Source organism: Gopherus flavomarginatus, chromosome 9, assembly GCF_025201925.1.
Source record: "Gopherus flavomarginatus isolate rGopFla2 chromosome 9, rGopFla2.mat.asm, whole genome shotgun sequence".
In the NCBI taxonomy this organism is placed as follows: domain Eukaryota; kingdom Metazoa; phylum Chordata; order Testudines; family Testudinidae; genus Gopherus; species Gopherus flavomarginatus.
This window is the reverse complement of record NC_066625.1, coordinates 15,008,741-15,025,860: the sequence shown is the minus strand read 5'-3', so window position 1 is coordinate 15,025,860 and position 17,120 is coordinate 15,008,741. Positions and strand designations below refer to the sequence as shown.

At 42.8% G+C, this 17,120-nt stretch overlaps 1 protein-coding gene across 9 annotated transcripts in view; it reads left to right on the top strand.

Moving 5' to 3' along the window:
- TRRAP (transformation/transcription domain associated protein) overlaps positions 1-17,120 on the top strand; it is a 170,009-nt gene that overhangs the window by 9,417 nt on the left and 143,472 nt on the right. For all 9 annotated transcript variants that reach the window (XM_050966696.1, XM_050966695.1, XM_050966694.1 and 6 more), the window contains exons 9-14: positions 6,848-6,973; positions 9,966-10,043; positions 10,277-10,365; positions 11,992-12,088; positions 12,498-12,636; positions 17,042-17,120. In XM_050966696.1, coding sequence (XP_050822653.1) covers positions 6,848-6,973; positions 9,966-10,043; positions 10,277-10,365; positions 11,992-12,088; positions 12,498-12,636; positions 17,042-17,120 — 608 coding nt within the window. The remainder of the gene's footprint in view (positions 1-6,847; positions 6,974-9,965; positions 10,044-10,276; positions 10,366-11,991; positions 12,089-12,497; positions 12,637-17,041) is intronic.

Below are 17,120 nucleotides of genomic sequence, written 5' to 3'. Positions count from 1 at the left end.
TTTTCTTTTTCTCCTCTCAACTTTTTTTTCTTGTTTCATTTGAGCTGGTTGACTTTAACTCCTCTACCTCCTCCGAAAGACTCCTTGTTTTCTTTCCGAGTCTCAGGTCTGATGGCTGAGATCTGCCCTGCCTGCGAGACAGCTGTGCCTATAAATGATACACGTATAAAGTGCCTTTTTTTGTTTAGGGGAATCTCCTATCTCAGACTACTATATTATTTATAACTCTCTTCTTTTTGAACACACACAAGGCATGTGATGACCACTAGATGATGATTTTTGCTGCAAAAGATAAGATTTTTGATTCTGAGTTTCCTGCTTGAGAGCAGTCTGCTCCTGCTTATGAACTTGTTTCAGCTTGTGCTTTGGCTACAAGAGATGCAACTTGGGGGGCTAAGAGGTCTTTTAATTCTGGGAGTCCCTGAAACTTTAAGCCTTCTGTTTGCTCTTAGGAAAAAAAGAAGTGATGTGAACAGGATTTCAGTCTTTTTGAAGAATCACAGAATCAGTGTGACTTTGAAAAAGCAGAGCTCTCTGGATGCAGCTTTGTACCAATCTGCATCAGTGGTAGTGGCCAAGAGGAAGGGTAAAAGGCATTATGTGTCTTGAGTTGCCTAAGGCTATTCCTTCAAACTCACATTGGGGTTTCACGGAATCATGGCACCATTCTTTTGATTCAGGGGTGCAGCTTCTGTCTTCATTGGTCAATACTGTTTCTTAAGTACAGTTGGCATAGATGTCCTGTATGTCAGGGCTTTGGAGCGGAGCTGGAGCACGGAGCAGCAGCTTTTTTGCGTGGAACTGGAACGGAGCCAGAGCACAGCTCCAAAGCCCTCCTGTATGCCACCAGATCATTGCGTTGTGATAATATATGTGCCAAGGCAGCTGCATTGGAACCATTGTCATCTGGTTCAACCTCCTCTTTCTGCCCAGGCTATTTTTACATCTTCCGCAGATCTAGCTATCTCCCTAGAACTAGAATCCCTGTTGCTGAATCTCTCTCTCTTTTTATCTGTGGTATCCAAAGCTCTGCTTGAATTTCAGAGTACCGAAGATGAACCTGCCTGCATTTATCCTCTATGGTAGCAGTGTCTACCTTTAATACCAAGGAGTTCTGAGTTTCTGTGTTTCTACACTCAAGGATCTGCTCGTTTTCATGTGGTAGCAGATGTTGTTGTTCTCCTAGGAGATTTTCTCATTTGCCTAGAGTGGTTCCTGAGAGAAACCTTAAAAGGAGTCACGGATCTCCTGCTTCTGTTGTGTTCCTTGGTTTCCCATCTCTTCGGCACCATATGCCTTTATCTTCTGGGATGCAGTGGCCTTAATGTTCTGTGTGGAGTCCTCAGCCATTCCCTGCTCTGTGCCGTATACAGCTGCATCAAGATCTAGAATAAAGTTGTCGTCTTCCCTAACCTCCCACCAACAAACAAACCCACACCCCATCTCAGGAGGCTCAGTCATCGCTCTAAGAGCTCCTTCATGGTTCTAAACAGAAACCGTATAGTGATGAGGAAGACCTCCTCAAGGAATATGAGGACCAACCTGGTCATATTGGCTGTATTGATTGAAGATGTGACAACATTTGCTATGTAAAAAGTAAGACTATTTTAAGGCCATGAAAGATAAAGCTGTAAATATCTGTTTAAAAAGTTAACCGTTTAAATGATTAAAATTGTTTAATCAGTTAACCGAGTAAAGGGAGATAGACCGAGGGCTGGGGGTTGGCTGGCTGGCCTGGGGCTGGGGGTTAATGGTTAAGGTTGGCTAACTGATAAGACTAATGCTTACCAGCTAACCATTTAGTATTTTACATTACTAGTTCAAGACCTCCTTTGAAGAATGGTGGACACTTTAGTGTTTCTGCTAGAGATCATTTAAGAGAGCTGTCCTAAATTATTTGACATTTCCCAGGGTTGATTAGCCAGGCCTATTAATAAAGGCATTCTCAAGATAGAAAGTGCGGACTGCCACAGTTCCTTGTTTAAAACAGCCACATCTAAGAGGGCCAACATAGATGTCCTGCTAGATAATCATCGAGATAAGGAGATGCATCACAGCAGATCACTAGGGATATTCATACAATTTTACAGTTGTTTTCCAGACAAGGCCTCAGGATCAATTGAGACATGTCCGATCTCACACGTACTCAGTTCACAAAATTTGTGTGGGCAGTGCTGGACTTCACACTGGCAAGAGCATACATTCCTAAACACAGACTTTTCATGAGTCACCTCATTTCATACCTGCAATCTCATCTGAGAACTTCCATAAGATTCTACCTCCATTTACTGGGTCATATGGCAGCTTTACTTATGTGACTCTGTAAGTCCTCTGGTCTTTTCAGAGTTGGTTAAGAACAGTTTATCAGCCAGTCAAATACAACATGGACTTGCCTGTTGGCATGCCAGTGTCTCTGCTTTGGTGGACAGACCCTTACAAATCTGCTGGGGAATTATGTTTCATCCACTGCCCCCTTAAAAAAAACCTCTTGTGATGGATGCATTCAAACAATGCTGGGGTGCACATGTGGACTTCCTCTGAATACAGGGCAAGTTATTGTGAGTAGAGTCTGTTACACACAAATGTACTGGAGCTGAGGGCCATTCATCTGGCCTGGAAGGCATTTCTGCTTCTCTTTCTGGGCACTACCACTCAAAGCTGTTGCATTGTCCATCAAGATATGTGTTGAATGGAGAGTCCAGGGGGAGTGAGATCATGACACTTCTGGCAGGAAATGATACACCTATGAGACTGGTTCATCCTACAAAAGATCATCCTAGTAGCTCTGTCTTTCAAGTACCCAGAATTATTTGGCAGATCATCTAAGCAGAAAGAGCTCCATCACAATTCATGGGTGAGTGGGAGCTGAAAGACTTTTAAATCAAGTAGTGCTAAACAGAGTTCCCTATTTGCTGGATCTGTTTGCTCCCAGTGTGAACACAAAGTCTCCAGTGTTTTCTTCCCAAAGAGGAGTGAGTTCAGGATCTATAGTAGATGTATTTCTGATTTGATAGGAGAAAAACCTGCTAAAATGTTTCTCTCTCTTTCATTATTTCCCAAAGTCCTTAGAAAGATCTATCAGGACAAAGCCAAGGTAGTAATGATAGTTCCAGCCTGGGTGCATCAGTTCTGGTATTCTGACATGATGCACCTATCAATTAGGCCACTTCTGCTACTAAACCTCCCAGATGTCATTCTGCAGAACCAAGGCCTGGTGCTGCAAACCGACCTGGCTTCTCTACATGTGACTAGCTGACTAAGGTCTATAGATAGTGGCTGTACAAGAGCTTTTGATCCAGAGCAATAAGGCCTCTGAGAAGCATGTTTCAAGCTAAAAAGTTGTTTGTTCTTGTGGTCTATTGAAACACATTCAGTCCTAGGGTTTTTCTATTCCAGCTCTTTTGGACTATTTGCCTTTGAAATACTTGGGACTGTAGATGAACTCTAATGAGTCATGTGACCGCTATATCAGCTTATCACTCATCTGTTGAGGGTCATTAAAAGGTGGCTTCAGATTTTTTATATAAAGCAATTTATACACTTAACTGTAGTTTTCTCCTAAATCTCCTGCACAGGCTAACCTCCGCACACTTATAACTCTGTAGTATAGACCAGTTTTGTCTGTCTAAGTTGCTTTTCATCGATCTAATTCTATCAGTGTCTACACTACAGCCTTGCTCCCGCCGATGTAGGTGCCATACTACAGTGACATAACTCCCTTCACAAAAGGCTTATGTTGGTGTAGTTAGGGCAATGCAAACACTGCATTACATACATGGGCTGTTGGCTGTCTTGTCAATTTGATGGCAGGAGAGCTGGGTGACTGGACCTCACTCCTGGCTGGGAACCTTGGCTGTCTTGTCAATTTCTGGGCTCCTTGCTGGAGCCCTGAAATGGACAACACTGCCCAGCTCCTGGCAGGGAGTGGGCTGGGAGGAGACGCTGGGGCAGCTGGATCTTGCTCCCCAAGGGGGAGGAGCCCTGGGCAGATTTCCCACTGCTGTTGGCGGGGAATGGGGAGCAGACAGGGGAGGCAGCCAGCCAGGAGCCCGGGATTCTGTTGGCTCTCTTCCCCACCCTACTACTCCTAGATTCGTGCAAGTGTTCCTAGTGAGGATGTGCACCATCGACCCAAGGAGTGTAGTGTGGATATTCACTGCGGTGGCTATAAGTCGATCTAATATAGGTCAACTTAGTTGCTAGTGTAGACATAGTCTTAGGGCTATGTCCCTTTATCTTTCCAGAATAAAGCCATTTCTGAAATCATCCAGACTTCTTGTGGCTTTTGGTGATAAGTCTACAGCGCTGGTTGTTTTCTCTGAAAGACTCTTAAGTGGGCTACAGACTGTATTTAGATTTCTTATACATTAAACAAAACAACCTGTTCTCAAGGTAGAAATGCTCTACTAGTTCTCAGTCAACTTCTGTTTCTTGTTTCAGGGGAGAATATTTCTAAGATTTATAAGATTGCTAAATGTATGCACAGAACTCCAATTAGCTATCATTGCTCCATTGTAGCAGCTTTGAGATCAGATGCCCAGTTTGGTAGGGCTCTCCTACAGTCACTTTTAGATAGGACTCCTGTCACTAACTTCCTTGAAAGATAACTGCTACTTAATCACCTGCAGTGGGATCTGTAAGAACAAATGCATGAAGAAAGAGGTGATTACTTGCCTCACAGTAATTGGAGTCCTTGAAGATGGTTTTTGTCCACATGGATCTAATGATCTGCCCTCCTTCCCACTCATGTGGAGTTCTTACCTGCTTATTCTGTATTAGTGAAAGAACTCCATTATTTATGGAGGTATCTGAGTGTCTAGCTATTATCTTTGGGAAATCATGGGAGACGGGGGAGATTCCAGAAGACTGGAAGGGGGCAAATATAGTGCCCATCTATAAAAAGGGAAATAAAAACAACCCAGGAAACTACAGACCAGTTAGTTTAACTTCTGTGCCAGGGAAGATAATGGAGCAGGTAATTAAAGAAATCATCTGCAAACACTTGGAAGGTGGTAAGGTGATAGGGAATAGCCAGCATGGATTTGTAAAGAAAAAATCGTGTCAAACTAATCTGATAGCGTTCTTTGATAGGATAACGAGCCTTGTGGATAAGGGAGAAGCGGTGGATGTGATATACCTAGACTTTAGTAAGGCATTTGATACAGTCTCGCATGATATTCTTATAGATAAACTAGGAAAGTACAATTTAGATGGGGCTACTATAAGGTGGGTGCATAACTGGCTGGATAACCGTACTCAGAGAGTAGTTGTTAATGGCTCCCAATCCTGCTGGAAAGGTAGAACAAGTGGGGTTCCGCAGGGGTCTGTTTTGGGACCGGTTCTGTTCAATATCTTCTTCAACGATTTAGATGTTGGCATAGAAAGTACGCTTATTAAGTTTGCGGACGATACCAAACTGGGAGGGATTGCAACTGCTTTGGAGGACAGGGTCAAAATTCAAAATGATCTGGACAAATTGGAGAAATGGTCTCAGGTAAACAGGATGAAGTTCAATAAAGATAAATGCAAAGTGCTCCACCTAGGAAGGAACAATCAGTTTCACACATACAGAATGGGAAGAGACTGTCTAGGAAGGAGTATCACAGAAAGAGATCTAGGGGTCATAGTAGACCACAAGCTTAATATGAGTCAACAGTGTGATACTGTTGCAAAAAAAGCAAACATGATTCTGGGATGCATTAACAGTTGTGTTGTAAACAAGACACGAGAAGTCATTCTTCTGCTTTACTCTGCGCTGGTTAGGCCTCAGCTGGAGTATTGTGTCCAGTTCTGGGCACCGCATTTCAAAAAAGATGTGGAGAAATTGGAGAGGGTCCAGAGAAGAGCAACAAGAATGATTAAAGGTCTTGAGAAGATGACCTATGAAGGAAGGCTGAAGGAATTGGGTTTGTTTAGTTTGGAAAAGAGAAGACTGAGAAGGGACATGATAGCAGTTTTCAGGTATCTAAAAGGGTGTCATCAGGAGGAGGGAGAAAACTTGTTCACCTTAGCCTCCAATGGTAGAACAAGAAGCAATGGGCTTAAACTGCAGCAAGGGAGATTTAGGTTGGACATTAGGAAAAAGTTCCTAACTGTCAGGGTAGTTAAACACTGGAATAGATTGCCTAGGGAAGTTGTGGAATCTCCATCTCTGGAGATATTTAAGAGTAGGTTAGATAAATGTCTATTAGGGATGGTCTAGACAGTATTTGGTCCTGCCATGAGGGCAGGGGACTGGACTCGATGACCTCTCGAGGTCCCTTCCAGTCCTAGAGTCTATGAGTCTATGTTCTTTGGGGAATGCAAAGGTGTATCCAGCAAATGTTCAGTCCCAGTGGACACTGGTGGTTCAGAGTTTGTGGGCTCACAGCTCCAATGGGATCCATATGCACAAAAGCACCCTGAAGAACTCCAGAAAGGAAAGTAAGCTCTTTTCTGAAGAATTTAGTAGTAGTAAAAAATACTTTACTCATGGATTGTATTTTGTAAATGGATAACCTACCCAATTCTCAATTACTGAGAGACAATCTCCACTTATTGTTATGTTTTGCTTTCCACAACCACATCTCTACAACTTTTCATGAGTGATGTACCCGAGTATTCGGAGTCTAATATCTAAACTGTATTGTTAAATCTACTCACCTAATTTTGAGTTATTGCTGATTATGTACTCTATGTATCATACGATATCAAAAATAAACTTTGTATTTATGGATAATCTAAGCACTGTACACAGATGTGTATACACTTTTCTCAACCTGTGTGTTATACAATTTTTTTAACATTAGCTTTAATAAAATTTAAATCTGTTTCTCTTCTTTAAAACTTCTGCTTTGTGTGTCTGTAGAATCGATACTTTGAGAATCCTCAGGTGATCCCAGAGAATACAGTTCCTTCCCCAGAAATGGTTGGTATGATTACAACAATTGTGGTGAAAGTAAATCCTGAACGAGATGACAGTGAAACAAGAACAGTGAGTATTTTGACTAGGTGACCTCAAATACTGAGTACTTGTAAAATTGGCCATATGTTAAAGATGAAAATCTTACAGAAAACAACTAAAAGGCATATCCATCCTTTCAAACTTATTAGCCATAGAGGTAGGAACAGAAGATATCCCTTTTACAATGGGCACATTGCATAATTTAGACTGCAGCCAACTCACAATGAAGTTAACAGAAACTCCCATTGACTTGATGTGGAGTTGGATCAGACCCTGAGTAAGATGTGACCTCACATGTTGGAGGGGTGGGGGGAAAAAAGCCTATTAACTCATATAGTCTCTGTGGTATGGTTTACCTGATCTGGCTTTGGGCTCTGCTGCTACCCTCAGTTTCCCTTTCCTCTCCAGTCAATCATACTTCACACTGTTAGTGTTTTCTCAAAAAATTGTCCCCTTGTGGGAGTGTGATTTATTACCACAAAGTTCAAAACAGCCCACACCTTTCACCCAGCTCACCTAGTTGGGTCTTGCTCCTAGCAGACTTCTTTCCTGGGCCTTCTCTCTAGGAGTTCTGGAGAGTGTGACAGGGAGGGTGGGGGAGGGAGAGAGTGGGTATTTGGGGGTGAAAGCATGTCAGCATGCTGTCTTGTAAGTTCAAACAGCAGTAGGACCCTCCCTACCCCTGCTCCTCTCTCTCACACAGTATTCCGCAGTAATGGTTGCTTTGTCTCTGAGCAAATAAGCATGCCGGCTGTCGGAAACGGATCTTTCGAAGGGCATAACTCCATTCCTGCAGTGATTCTAAAACAGTGACGAGTGGCCACTTGACTTAATTATGGGACGTTTCCAGAGGCTGATCAGAATGCAGTAATGCAGCACCTCGTTCACACTGATGCCTGGTGCGCATTGGCTGAAACGCCCAAGCGTTAATCTTCTCGCTGAGGTGGAGTACCAGGAGTGCTCTTGCCCTGGAGTCAGAGCGCTCTATATGCCTTGCAAGTGTGGAACGGGTAGTGAGCTCATAGACTTAAGATTAGAAGGGACCATTGTGGTCATCTAGTCTGATCTCCTGCACAATGCAGGCCACAGAATCTCACTCACCCACTCCTGTAACAAGCCCCTAACCTACGTCTAAGTTATTGAAGTCTTCAAATCGTGGTTTAAAGACCTCAAGGTACAGAGAATCCTCCAGCAAGTGACCTGTGCCCCATGTTGCAGAGGAAGGTGAAAAACCTCTAGGGCCTCTTCCAATCTTCCCTGGAGGAAAATTCCTTCCCGACCCCAAATATGGTGATCAGTTAAACACTGAGCATGTGGGCAAGACTTACCAGCCAGTACCCAGGAAAGAATTCTCTGTAGTAATTCGGATCCCACCGCATCTAACAGACTATTGGGCATATTTACCTGCTAATAATGAAAGATGAATTAATTGCCAGAATTAGGCTATCCCATCATACCATCCCCTCCATAAACTTATCAAGCTTAGTCTTGAAGCCAGATATGATTTTTGCCCCCACGACTCCCCTTGGAAGGCTGTTCCAGAATTCACTCCTCTAATGGTTAGAAACCTTCATCTAATTTCAAGTCTAAACTTCCTAGTGTCCAGTTTGTATCCATTTGTTCTTGTGTCCACATTGGTACTAAGTTTAAATATTCCTCTCCCTCCCTGATACTTATCCCTCTGATAGAATTATAAAGAGCAATCATATCTCCCTTCAGCCTTCTTTTGGTTAGGCTAAACAAGTCAAGCTCTTTGAGTCTCCTTTCATAAGACAGGTTTTGCATTCCTCCGATCATCCTAGTAGCCCTTCTCTGGACCTGTTCCAGTTTAAATTCATCCTTCTTAAACATGGGAGACCAGAACTGCACACACATTCCAGATGAGTCTCACCAGTGCCTTGTATAACGGTACTAACACCTCCTTATCTCTACTGGAAATACCTCGCCTGATGCGTCCTAAAACCCCATTAGCTTTTTTAATGGCCATATCACATTGGCGGCTCATAGTCATCCTGTGATCAACGAATACTCCAAGGTCCTTCTCCTCCTCTGTTACTTCCAACTGATGTGCCCCCAATTTAGAATCAAAATTCTTGTTATTAATCCCTAAATGCATGACCTTGCACTTTTCACTATTAAATTTCATCCTGTTACTATTACTCCAGTTTACAAGGTCATCCAGATCTTCCTGTATGATATCCCAGTCCTTTGCTGTATTAACAATACTTCCCAGCTTTGTGTCATCTGCAGATTTTATTAGCACATTCCCATTTTTTGTGCCAAGGTCAGTAATAAAAAGATTGGTCCCAAAACCGATCCCTGAGGAACTCCACTAGTAACCTCCTTCCAGCCTGACAGTTCACCTTTCAGTATGACCCGTTGTAGTCTCCCCTTAACCAGTTCCTTATCCACCTTTCAATTTTCTTATTGATCCCCATCTGTTCTAATTTAACTAATAATTCCCCATGTGGAACCGTATCAAATGCCTTACTGAAATCGAGGTAAATTAGATCCACTGCGCTTTAACTCACAAGTGTAGCCAAGCCCTTAGTCACATGCTCTCTGTCACACGGCTATTGTATTCATTCCCTCCACCATGGAGTTGGTGCAATTGAGCCCCAACCCCTTAAAGAGAGAGATCGCAGTTGGCACCATCTCTAATGTCTGAGTCTATGTCTTGAATTACCCAAAAGTAGCAGGTATATTGAAAAATATTCTGTTTAAAAATGTGTATGACTCACTCTTCTTGCTGTTGGAGTTGTATTTATCAAAGCTGCATTTAAAATATAAATATAGTTACAGATCAAGAAATGTCTGCATAGAATTTTTATTTATCCAAAGAATAAAACTTCCATATAATATCATGCATTTTGAAATTAAAGTATTGTTTACCCTGAATGTTTAATTATTAAAAGGAATGATAAATAATTTACATGGTTTTTATGAAGGATTAGTTATCAGGTTTTTTTAGTACTTTTCTTTTGAAAAAGAATGAAAATTTAAAAATATTTTCACTTTTCAGCATTCTATAATTCCCAGAGGGTCTCTCTCCTTGAAAGTGTTGGCTGAGCTTCCCATTATTGTTGTTCTAATGTATCAGGTTAGTACAGTATCTTGCATATGAATATTTTATTATTGCCTGTTTATTTAGTCTATGTATTGTGTCTAGGTCATTAGTTAAAACTGATGTAAGATCTTGTGGCAAAATCCACCACCACGATGATGATGCATTCAGATGAGTTTTTTTCCTGATGTGCTCTTTAATAATTTGCTGAGCACAAATGTGAAATGTGGGTGTTTGGATTTTGTTTTCAAGTTGTTTCTTCTTTTTAGCTCTACAAACTGAACATTCATAATGTGGTGGCTGAATTTGTGCCCTTGATCATGAACACGATTATAATACAGGTATCCTCGCAAGCCAGGTAAGGCTATCAAACTATTTCAGTTGAATCTGGGTCATATTGGTAATAGATCTAAGTATGACTCATGCTCTGTAGGTCCCCCCGCCCTCCCCCCCCAATCCACTAAGCTAGAAATAACACAAGAACCAGGGGCAACTGAATGAAATAAATAAGCAGCAGTTTTAAAGCAAACATAAGAGAGTACATTTTTCACTCCATGCACAATCAACCTGTGGAACTCATTGCCAGAGGTTGCTGAGAAGGCCAAAAGTTTAACTGGGTTAAAAAAAGAATTAGAAAAGTTCTGAAGGATAGGTCTAGCGGTGGCTATTGGCTAAGATGGTCAGGTATGTAACCCCTGTGCGCTCTACTTTCCTAAGCCTGACTGCTATATGGGACTGAATGATAGGGGATAGATCACTTGATAAATTGCCTGTTCTGTTCATTGCCTCTGAAGCATCTGGACGAGCCACTGTCAGAAGACAGGATACTGGGCTAGCTGGACCATTGGTCTGACCCAGTATGGCCGTTCTTATGTTCGTAGTTTACTAATAGCTAAATTTTGCCATTTAAAAATGATCCAAAATCTTAAGATAAATTTATCTTAAAACACCTCTGTTTGCCTTTGGTTTCTTGCAACTACAATAAATCTCTGCTACTTTTGACTTAAAACTGTTCTATAATAAAATTATCCTGGCTCTCAGCAAATTAAGAGTCTTTGAATATTTCCATTCCAGGTCGCTGGCCTGAATATATCCCAGTTCACTAGTGACCCAGACTGTCATTGGAACTGTCTCAGTTCGTTTTTAAGTGGCCATCTAACAGCATCGTAACAATTGCTATTGCAGTGGGCAGTGTTTGCCGGGCCCCATGTTTACTGGGATACACACTCATGGAATCTCCATCCTGCCACAAAACTAGTGTTCTTGCTCTTCTTGGACCTGTGAGAGCCTCCTGTCTAGGCAGAGCATTGATATTCTGCCTATTGGTTACTACTGTGTCTGCTTCAGAGAGACAGCGTGCCTGATAAGCAGCCAGTGGTTCTAGAAGGGGAAGCAGGAAGAGGCAGTCTATCCCGGTCTTCCCAATTCCTCAAGTGAGCAATTGCTTGAAAGGCAGAAAGGTAGGGAGAGCGTTCTTGACCTGAGGGAAAGTGGAGGTGACCCCTGGAGGAGGAGGTACAGATTTGTGTATTCTCTGTCAGCATGCCATCTTGGAATTCTGTAGAAAGCCAGAAACTACATGGTGGTCTGAAACGCAGTAGAAAGCGCTTACATTCTGAGGGCTTTCAATATCATTTGCTCATTTTAATAAGTTAAAACCTTCAAATGCTTATCAAGCTATTACAGAATTTCCAGTGTGCCACAGTGTATGTAGGGCCCTGATTATTTAACACCTTTCTGCCTGAAAGGGTAAGCATCGAATTAGCAAGGAGCTGGAAGTGTTAATGGTGGATCCTTCCCTACTAGATTTAGGCCCCTTCTGGGTGAAGGAGGGAAGATTTGAGAGCCCAAGTATGCTCAACTTTGGGTAATTTGACTATACAGCAAACTGAAGCTCTTTCTGGCACTATTCATGACCTCTAAACTCATTTCAAAAAGAGAGGAAGAACAAAATAAGCATAACACTTGTTCAATTCAATTTCAGGCAACACAAACTTTACAATAAGGAGCTGTATGCTGACTTTATTGCTGCCCAGATTAAAACATTATCATTTTTGGCTTACATTATAAGAATATACCAGGTAGGTTTTGCTAAAGATTGTTGCTGTTATAAGTAATGTGAGTTCTGTTGCAGGGAAGCAGCAAGAGGAGGAGGATGAGTGGCACAGCATGCGTCAGGGATTAGGGAGGGAGGAGACTTGTGTAGCAAATTTAGAGTTACAGGTTTGTTCTATTATTGAAAGGTTTATTTAAAAAAAAAAAAAAATCAAGTTCTAGTCTGCAGACAAACCTTCCAGCTAAAGAAAAGGTGTATAGAACGGTTGTCTACTGAACTTCATTTTTTTACAGGCAGAATTTTTAAGGGGGAAAAAAAAATTTTGAATTTTTGCCAGGTGGAACTATAGATAGCTACGAATACAGAAAACTGAAAACAAAATTGTTTAAAACGATCTGCATTGCAAATATAACTTGAGCATATTTACTTTACAGGATTTGGTGGCTAAGTATTCTCAGCAAATGGTAAAAGGAATGTTGCAGTTACTATCCAATTGTCCAGCGGAAACTGCACATCTCCGAAAGGAGCTTCTAATAGCTGCTAAGCACATTCTTACCACAGACTTGAGGAGCCGTATGTATTTTTTTTTTTTTTTAAAACATGGGCAGAAACTGTAAATGTCTCAGATCCACTCTGTTTGCTTAATGCTTTGTTTTTTATTATTATTATTATTGTACCACCATTGGTAGTGGTTATAAAATTGCTTAAATTGGGCTGTATTGGATTTTTGAGTTCTTTGGGTCAGGTTATTGGGGAAATTGTCAACCAAATTGTTCCTTAACATCTTTCTTTGCTCCCAGGCAAGGGAGCTTGTCATATGTCCTAGAGTGGGATGGAGAACTGAGCAAGGCTCCCTGACAGCTCATTTGCTTTTTTTTTTTTTTTTAAAACCTGTGCAATTGCCAAGGTGCTACTATACACTCATACACACCTGGACCCTAATCCTACAACCATTGATGCGCATGATTGAAATAAAGCACATGAGTAATCCATTGACATCAGTGGGAATAGTCACCTAAAAAGTGATTTTGCTTGGCTAATTCGGCTCAGTTTTTGTCTCCAGACAGAAGACTTCTTTCAGTCTGAACTAATGTAGGTTCTTCGGTAGATTTGTTCTTCATTCTTTTCATTTGACAGGATTGTCAAGTTTTAGAGTAGCCTAGCTCTGTTTCAACTTTTTATTTTTCCATCTCTTCCCCCGCCTCGCCCCCTCCCCAAAACAGTCTGGGTGGGATGGGTGGAGTAACTCACCTTGTGCGCTAACAAGGGTCCATTGCTTCAGGTGCTAGAGCTGGGCTAGGGAGGTACAGAGGAATTAGTACACAATGTTTTCTTTAGGTTTTCCAGGGTTTTGAGTGTAGTATTGTAGTCACACTTAAAACTGTTTTTATTTTGGATGCCACATGTTTACAAGGGATTCCTTATGCTTAAAATGGGACCTAATGTGGGAATCAGTAATATATCTGAGTGGAAGAAATTTTCAAAGTGCAACCCCCATGCTGATTGACAGATCATATAGTACTTGCCATTATGATTCGTGCCTCCCCCCCCTTTTTTTATTCTTGGAGCTTAATCTTCTGAGGTGCGGGCAGGGGAGAGAAAAGAGGTCCTTTTTCTCCACTGCTGCCACAGTAAATGCAATATTAATCAATTTAAAAGAAAAGGGCAAAACTTTGTGTGCATGTAAATCTTAGGCAAAGGTTTTAAAAACTGACTTCAGAATGTAAATTTTATTAATGCTGCTTAAAATTAAAACGCAAATTAGAGTTCATGCACATTTTAAAGGTTTATATCTGTTGATGCTGCATGTTTTGAATTGCAAGTGGCATTTTTCTTTCAAAAGATTAAAACGATATAAATTAGACTGAAAATTCAAAGTTCCTGGAATTTCATATCATTTTGTACTTGTTAAATCTTTGATATGTCATATTCATTAACTAGCCATTAGTAGAATCCCTTAGTGGTATGTTCTGCGTAATGTAATTTACCGAATTGTTTTTTATGCAAATTAAAAGAATTTAGAGTGGGTAGTGGCACAACCAAAGATTTATGTTAAGAATGAGACTTCCATACTGGATATTTTAATTGTGGATGATCAAAATTTCTCTGCTTGTGTTGGCTAATAAAACCTGTGGTTTCCTCTCTTTTTTTGTTCAACTAAATGTCTCGACAAGTTGATCTCTTGAGCAAGACGGCCCTCATCAAGCACAATTCCTTCTCTATCCCCTTCCTTGACTCAGATCTTCAGTTTTCTCTGCTATTACACCGCAAGCAGTCTTGAACTCAATTCTTTTTTCCCCACATCTGTCTTCTGCCTCTGTGGTATTCCTTGTGTATACTAATTTCAGCTCCACGTTTGAAATTCTTATTCATGGCTTCATCTCTTCTCACAATAGTAGGTAATTGATTGTAAAGACCTGATATGGTAGAAAAAACTCTAGATTTGCTAAAAATGCTTTCTTCCTTTTCTGACCTCCTCCTAAATCTGAGTTCTCTAGCAACACTGCTGATGCTTACCTTTCCTCCTAGTCATCCTCTGTGCACTTGCAAGCACATCACCAAACAAACTCTACTGGCTCCCTGTTCATTTTGAGAATCCATGGAAAGTTGCCCTTCTTAGTTTTAAATATGTTTCATGCATTCCAACCTAATGGAGATTGCATCTCTCTTTCTACTTCACTCTCTAGTCCCTCTTGTCTAGCAGTCGACTTCTCTGTCTCGTAGCATAATGTGGATGCTGTGCATGAGCAACTCTTCTCCACAATTCCCATCATCAGCAGTATCCAGATAGTACTCCTGGGGGAATTCTGCGAGTGTACAGAATTTATGTCCCTCACAAATTTATTTGCTTTTCTGCGGAAAAGTGACTTTCTGACAGGGAAGCCATGTGACCCTCCCCACCAATATATTTTGGGTGCCTGGGGCAGTCAGCAGAGAGGTAAATCACTGTGGGGCAGGAGGCGGGACTGGGGAAGACCCGGCTGGTGGCTTCTACCCTGTGCTTGGCTCAGCTGCTAGTCTCTGCTAGGGTGGGAAGATAGGACTGCTTCCCTTGCATGGCATCCAGGGCTGAGTCAGACTCACCCCCAGATTTCTTCCCAACTGCAAGAATCTCTGCAAACTTCCTCCCCCCCCCACTTCCTGCACCCATCATCCTTCAGCTGCAGAGGGAGGGATCCCTGTACAACGAGCTGCTCCCCCATCTGCCCAAGCCCTGTGCATCCAAACCCCCTCATACCCAGTTTCCTCCACTAAGCCTCACCGTTCCCAGCACCCGGTCTTTGGCAGTCTTCCCTGGGCTGTTTCAGTTCTGCCTCCAGTGAGCTCTCCATGGTCCTGCTGCTCAGCCAGCCTGGCACCTGGTCCTCCCTCTTCAAGCTCCAGGCAGGAACTAAACTTCTCTGCTCTGCTACTTGTCTTATATAGGGCCCTTTTGGCCCCAAATTGGCTGCTCCATCAGCTTCCTGATTGGCTGCTCCTCTGCAGCCACTCTAGGGTGTCTGGAGGACCTCTTTCTGCCCTTCTGGGGCAGGGTGATTTAGAGCCATGAGGCGTCCTGCAGGGGGCCTCCAGACCTAGTCCACCCTGCCACAAATAGGTTTTAGGAAAACTTAGTAAGAGCTTTTGGCCTTAATATAAGTTGATAACATCTCATATATATTATGAAATTACTTTTTGGGGATTCACACCTCACACTTAACATTATTTTTTTGTTATGTAGAACTGGAATTTTTTTTTTATTATACCAATTTTTGGCTTTGTGTACATGCCAAAGCACGGGCTGGCAACCTTTCAGAAGTGGTGTGCCAAGTTCACTGTAGTTTAAGGTTTTGCGTGCCAGTAATACATTTTAACATTTGTAGAAGGTGTGTGTGTGTGTCTCTGTCTCTGTCTCTGTCTCTGTCTCTGTCTCTCTCTCCTCTCTCTATTATATAAACTATTGATTCATTTAAGATCTGCATTTTAATTTTATTTTATCAATTTAGTGTGATCCTTGCCTGAGATCCTTGTCTGGGGTCCCAGCCACTGGCCCTGCTCAGCACACTGCCAGTCTGGGGCTCCATTCACTCAGCCGGTAGCGGGCTAAGTGGGGCAGGCGGGGGGCTGAGTGGCTCAGTCCACTGCCAGTCTGGGGTGCCGGCAGCACTCAGCCTGCTGCCAGTCTGGGGTTCTGGTTGCTGGCCCCTTGCCAGTCAGGGTCCCAGACTTCGGCCCCGCTCAACCTCCTGTTGGCCTGGGTGAGCAGAACCCTGGGCTGAGGGAGGCTGGTGGCCGGGATCCTGGCTGGCAGGAGCTGGCGGATGGAACCCCAGACCGTCAGCAGGCTGAGCAGGGCTGGTGACTGGAACCCCAGACAAGGATCCCAGGCCCTGCTCAGCCCACTGTCGGTCTGGGCTGAGCAGGGCCAGTGGCCGGGGCCCTAGACCGGCAGCGGGCTGAGCGGCACAGCCTGCTGCCAATCTGGGGTTCTGTCCGCCAGCTTCTGCCAGCCGGGATCCCGGCCGCTGGCCCCCTTTTAGCCAGCGCTACCAGCCTGGGTTTCTGCTCACCCAGGCCGGCAGGAGGCTGAGCGGGGCCGGCAGCCGGAACCCCAGACTGGCAGCAGGCTGAGTGCTGCCAGAACCGTGCTGAGTGCTGCTGGCACCCCAGATTGGCAGCAGACTGAGCCACTCAGCCCGCCGCTGTGTGCCATCAAAAATCGGCTTGTGTGCTACCTTTTGGCACGTAGGTTGCCGACCCCTGTGCTAAAGTATACCATTTAGGGGAAAAATTAGTGCAAAGTTCCTAAAGTTAAGTAAACATACTTTCTATCATTATGATATTGCTTTTTGTGTGCTTGAAAAATGACTTGCATAATAAATTCACTGTAGTCTGGCTGTGGTTAAGTACATTAGTTACGTGATGCAATGTTTAATTACTTTTTGTTTTGTTTACTTCTTTTCTTGGTGATATATGTAGTGGTTTTTTTGTATTATAGAATTTATTCCATGCATGGACAAGCTATTTGACGAATCTATACTAATTGGCTCTGGATACACAGCTCGAGAGACACTGAG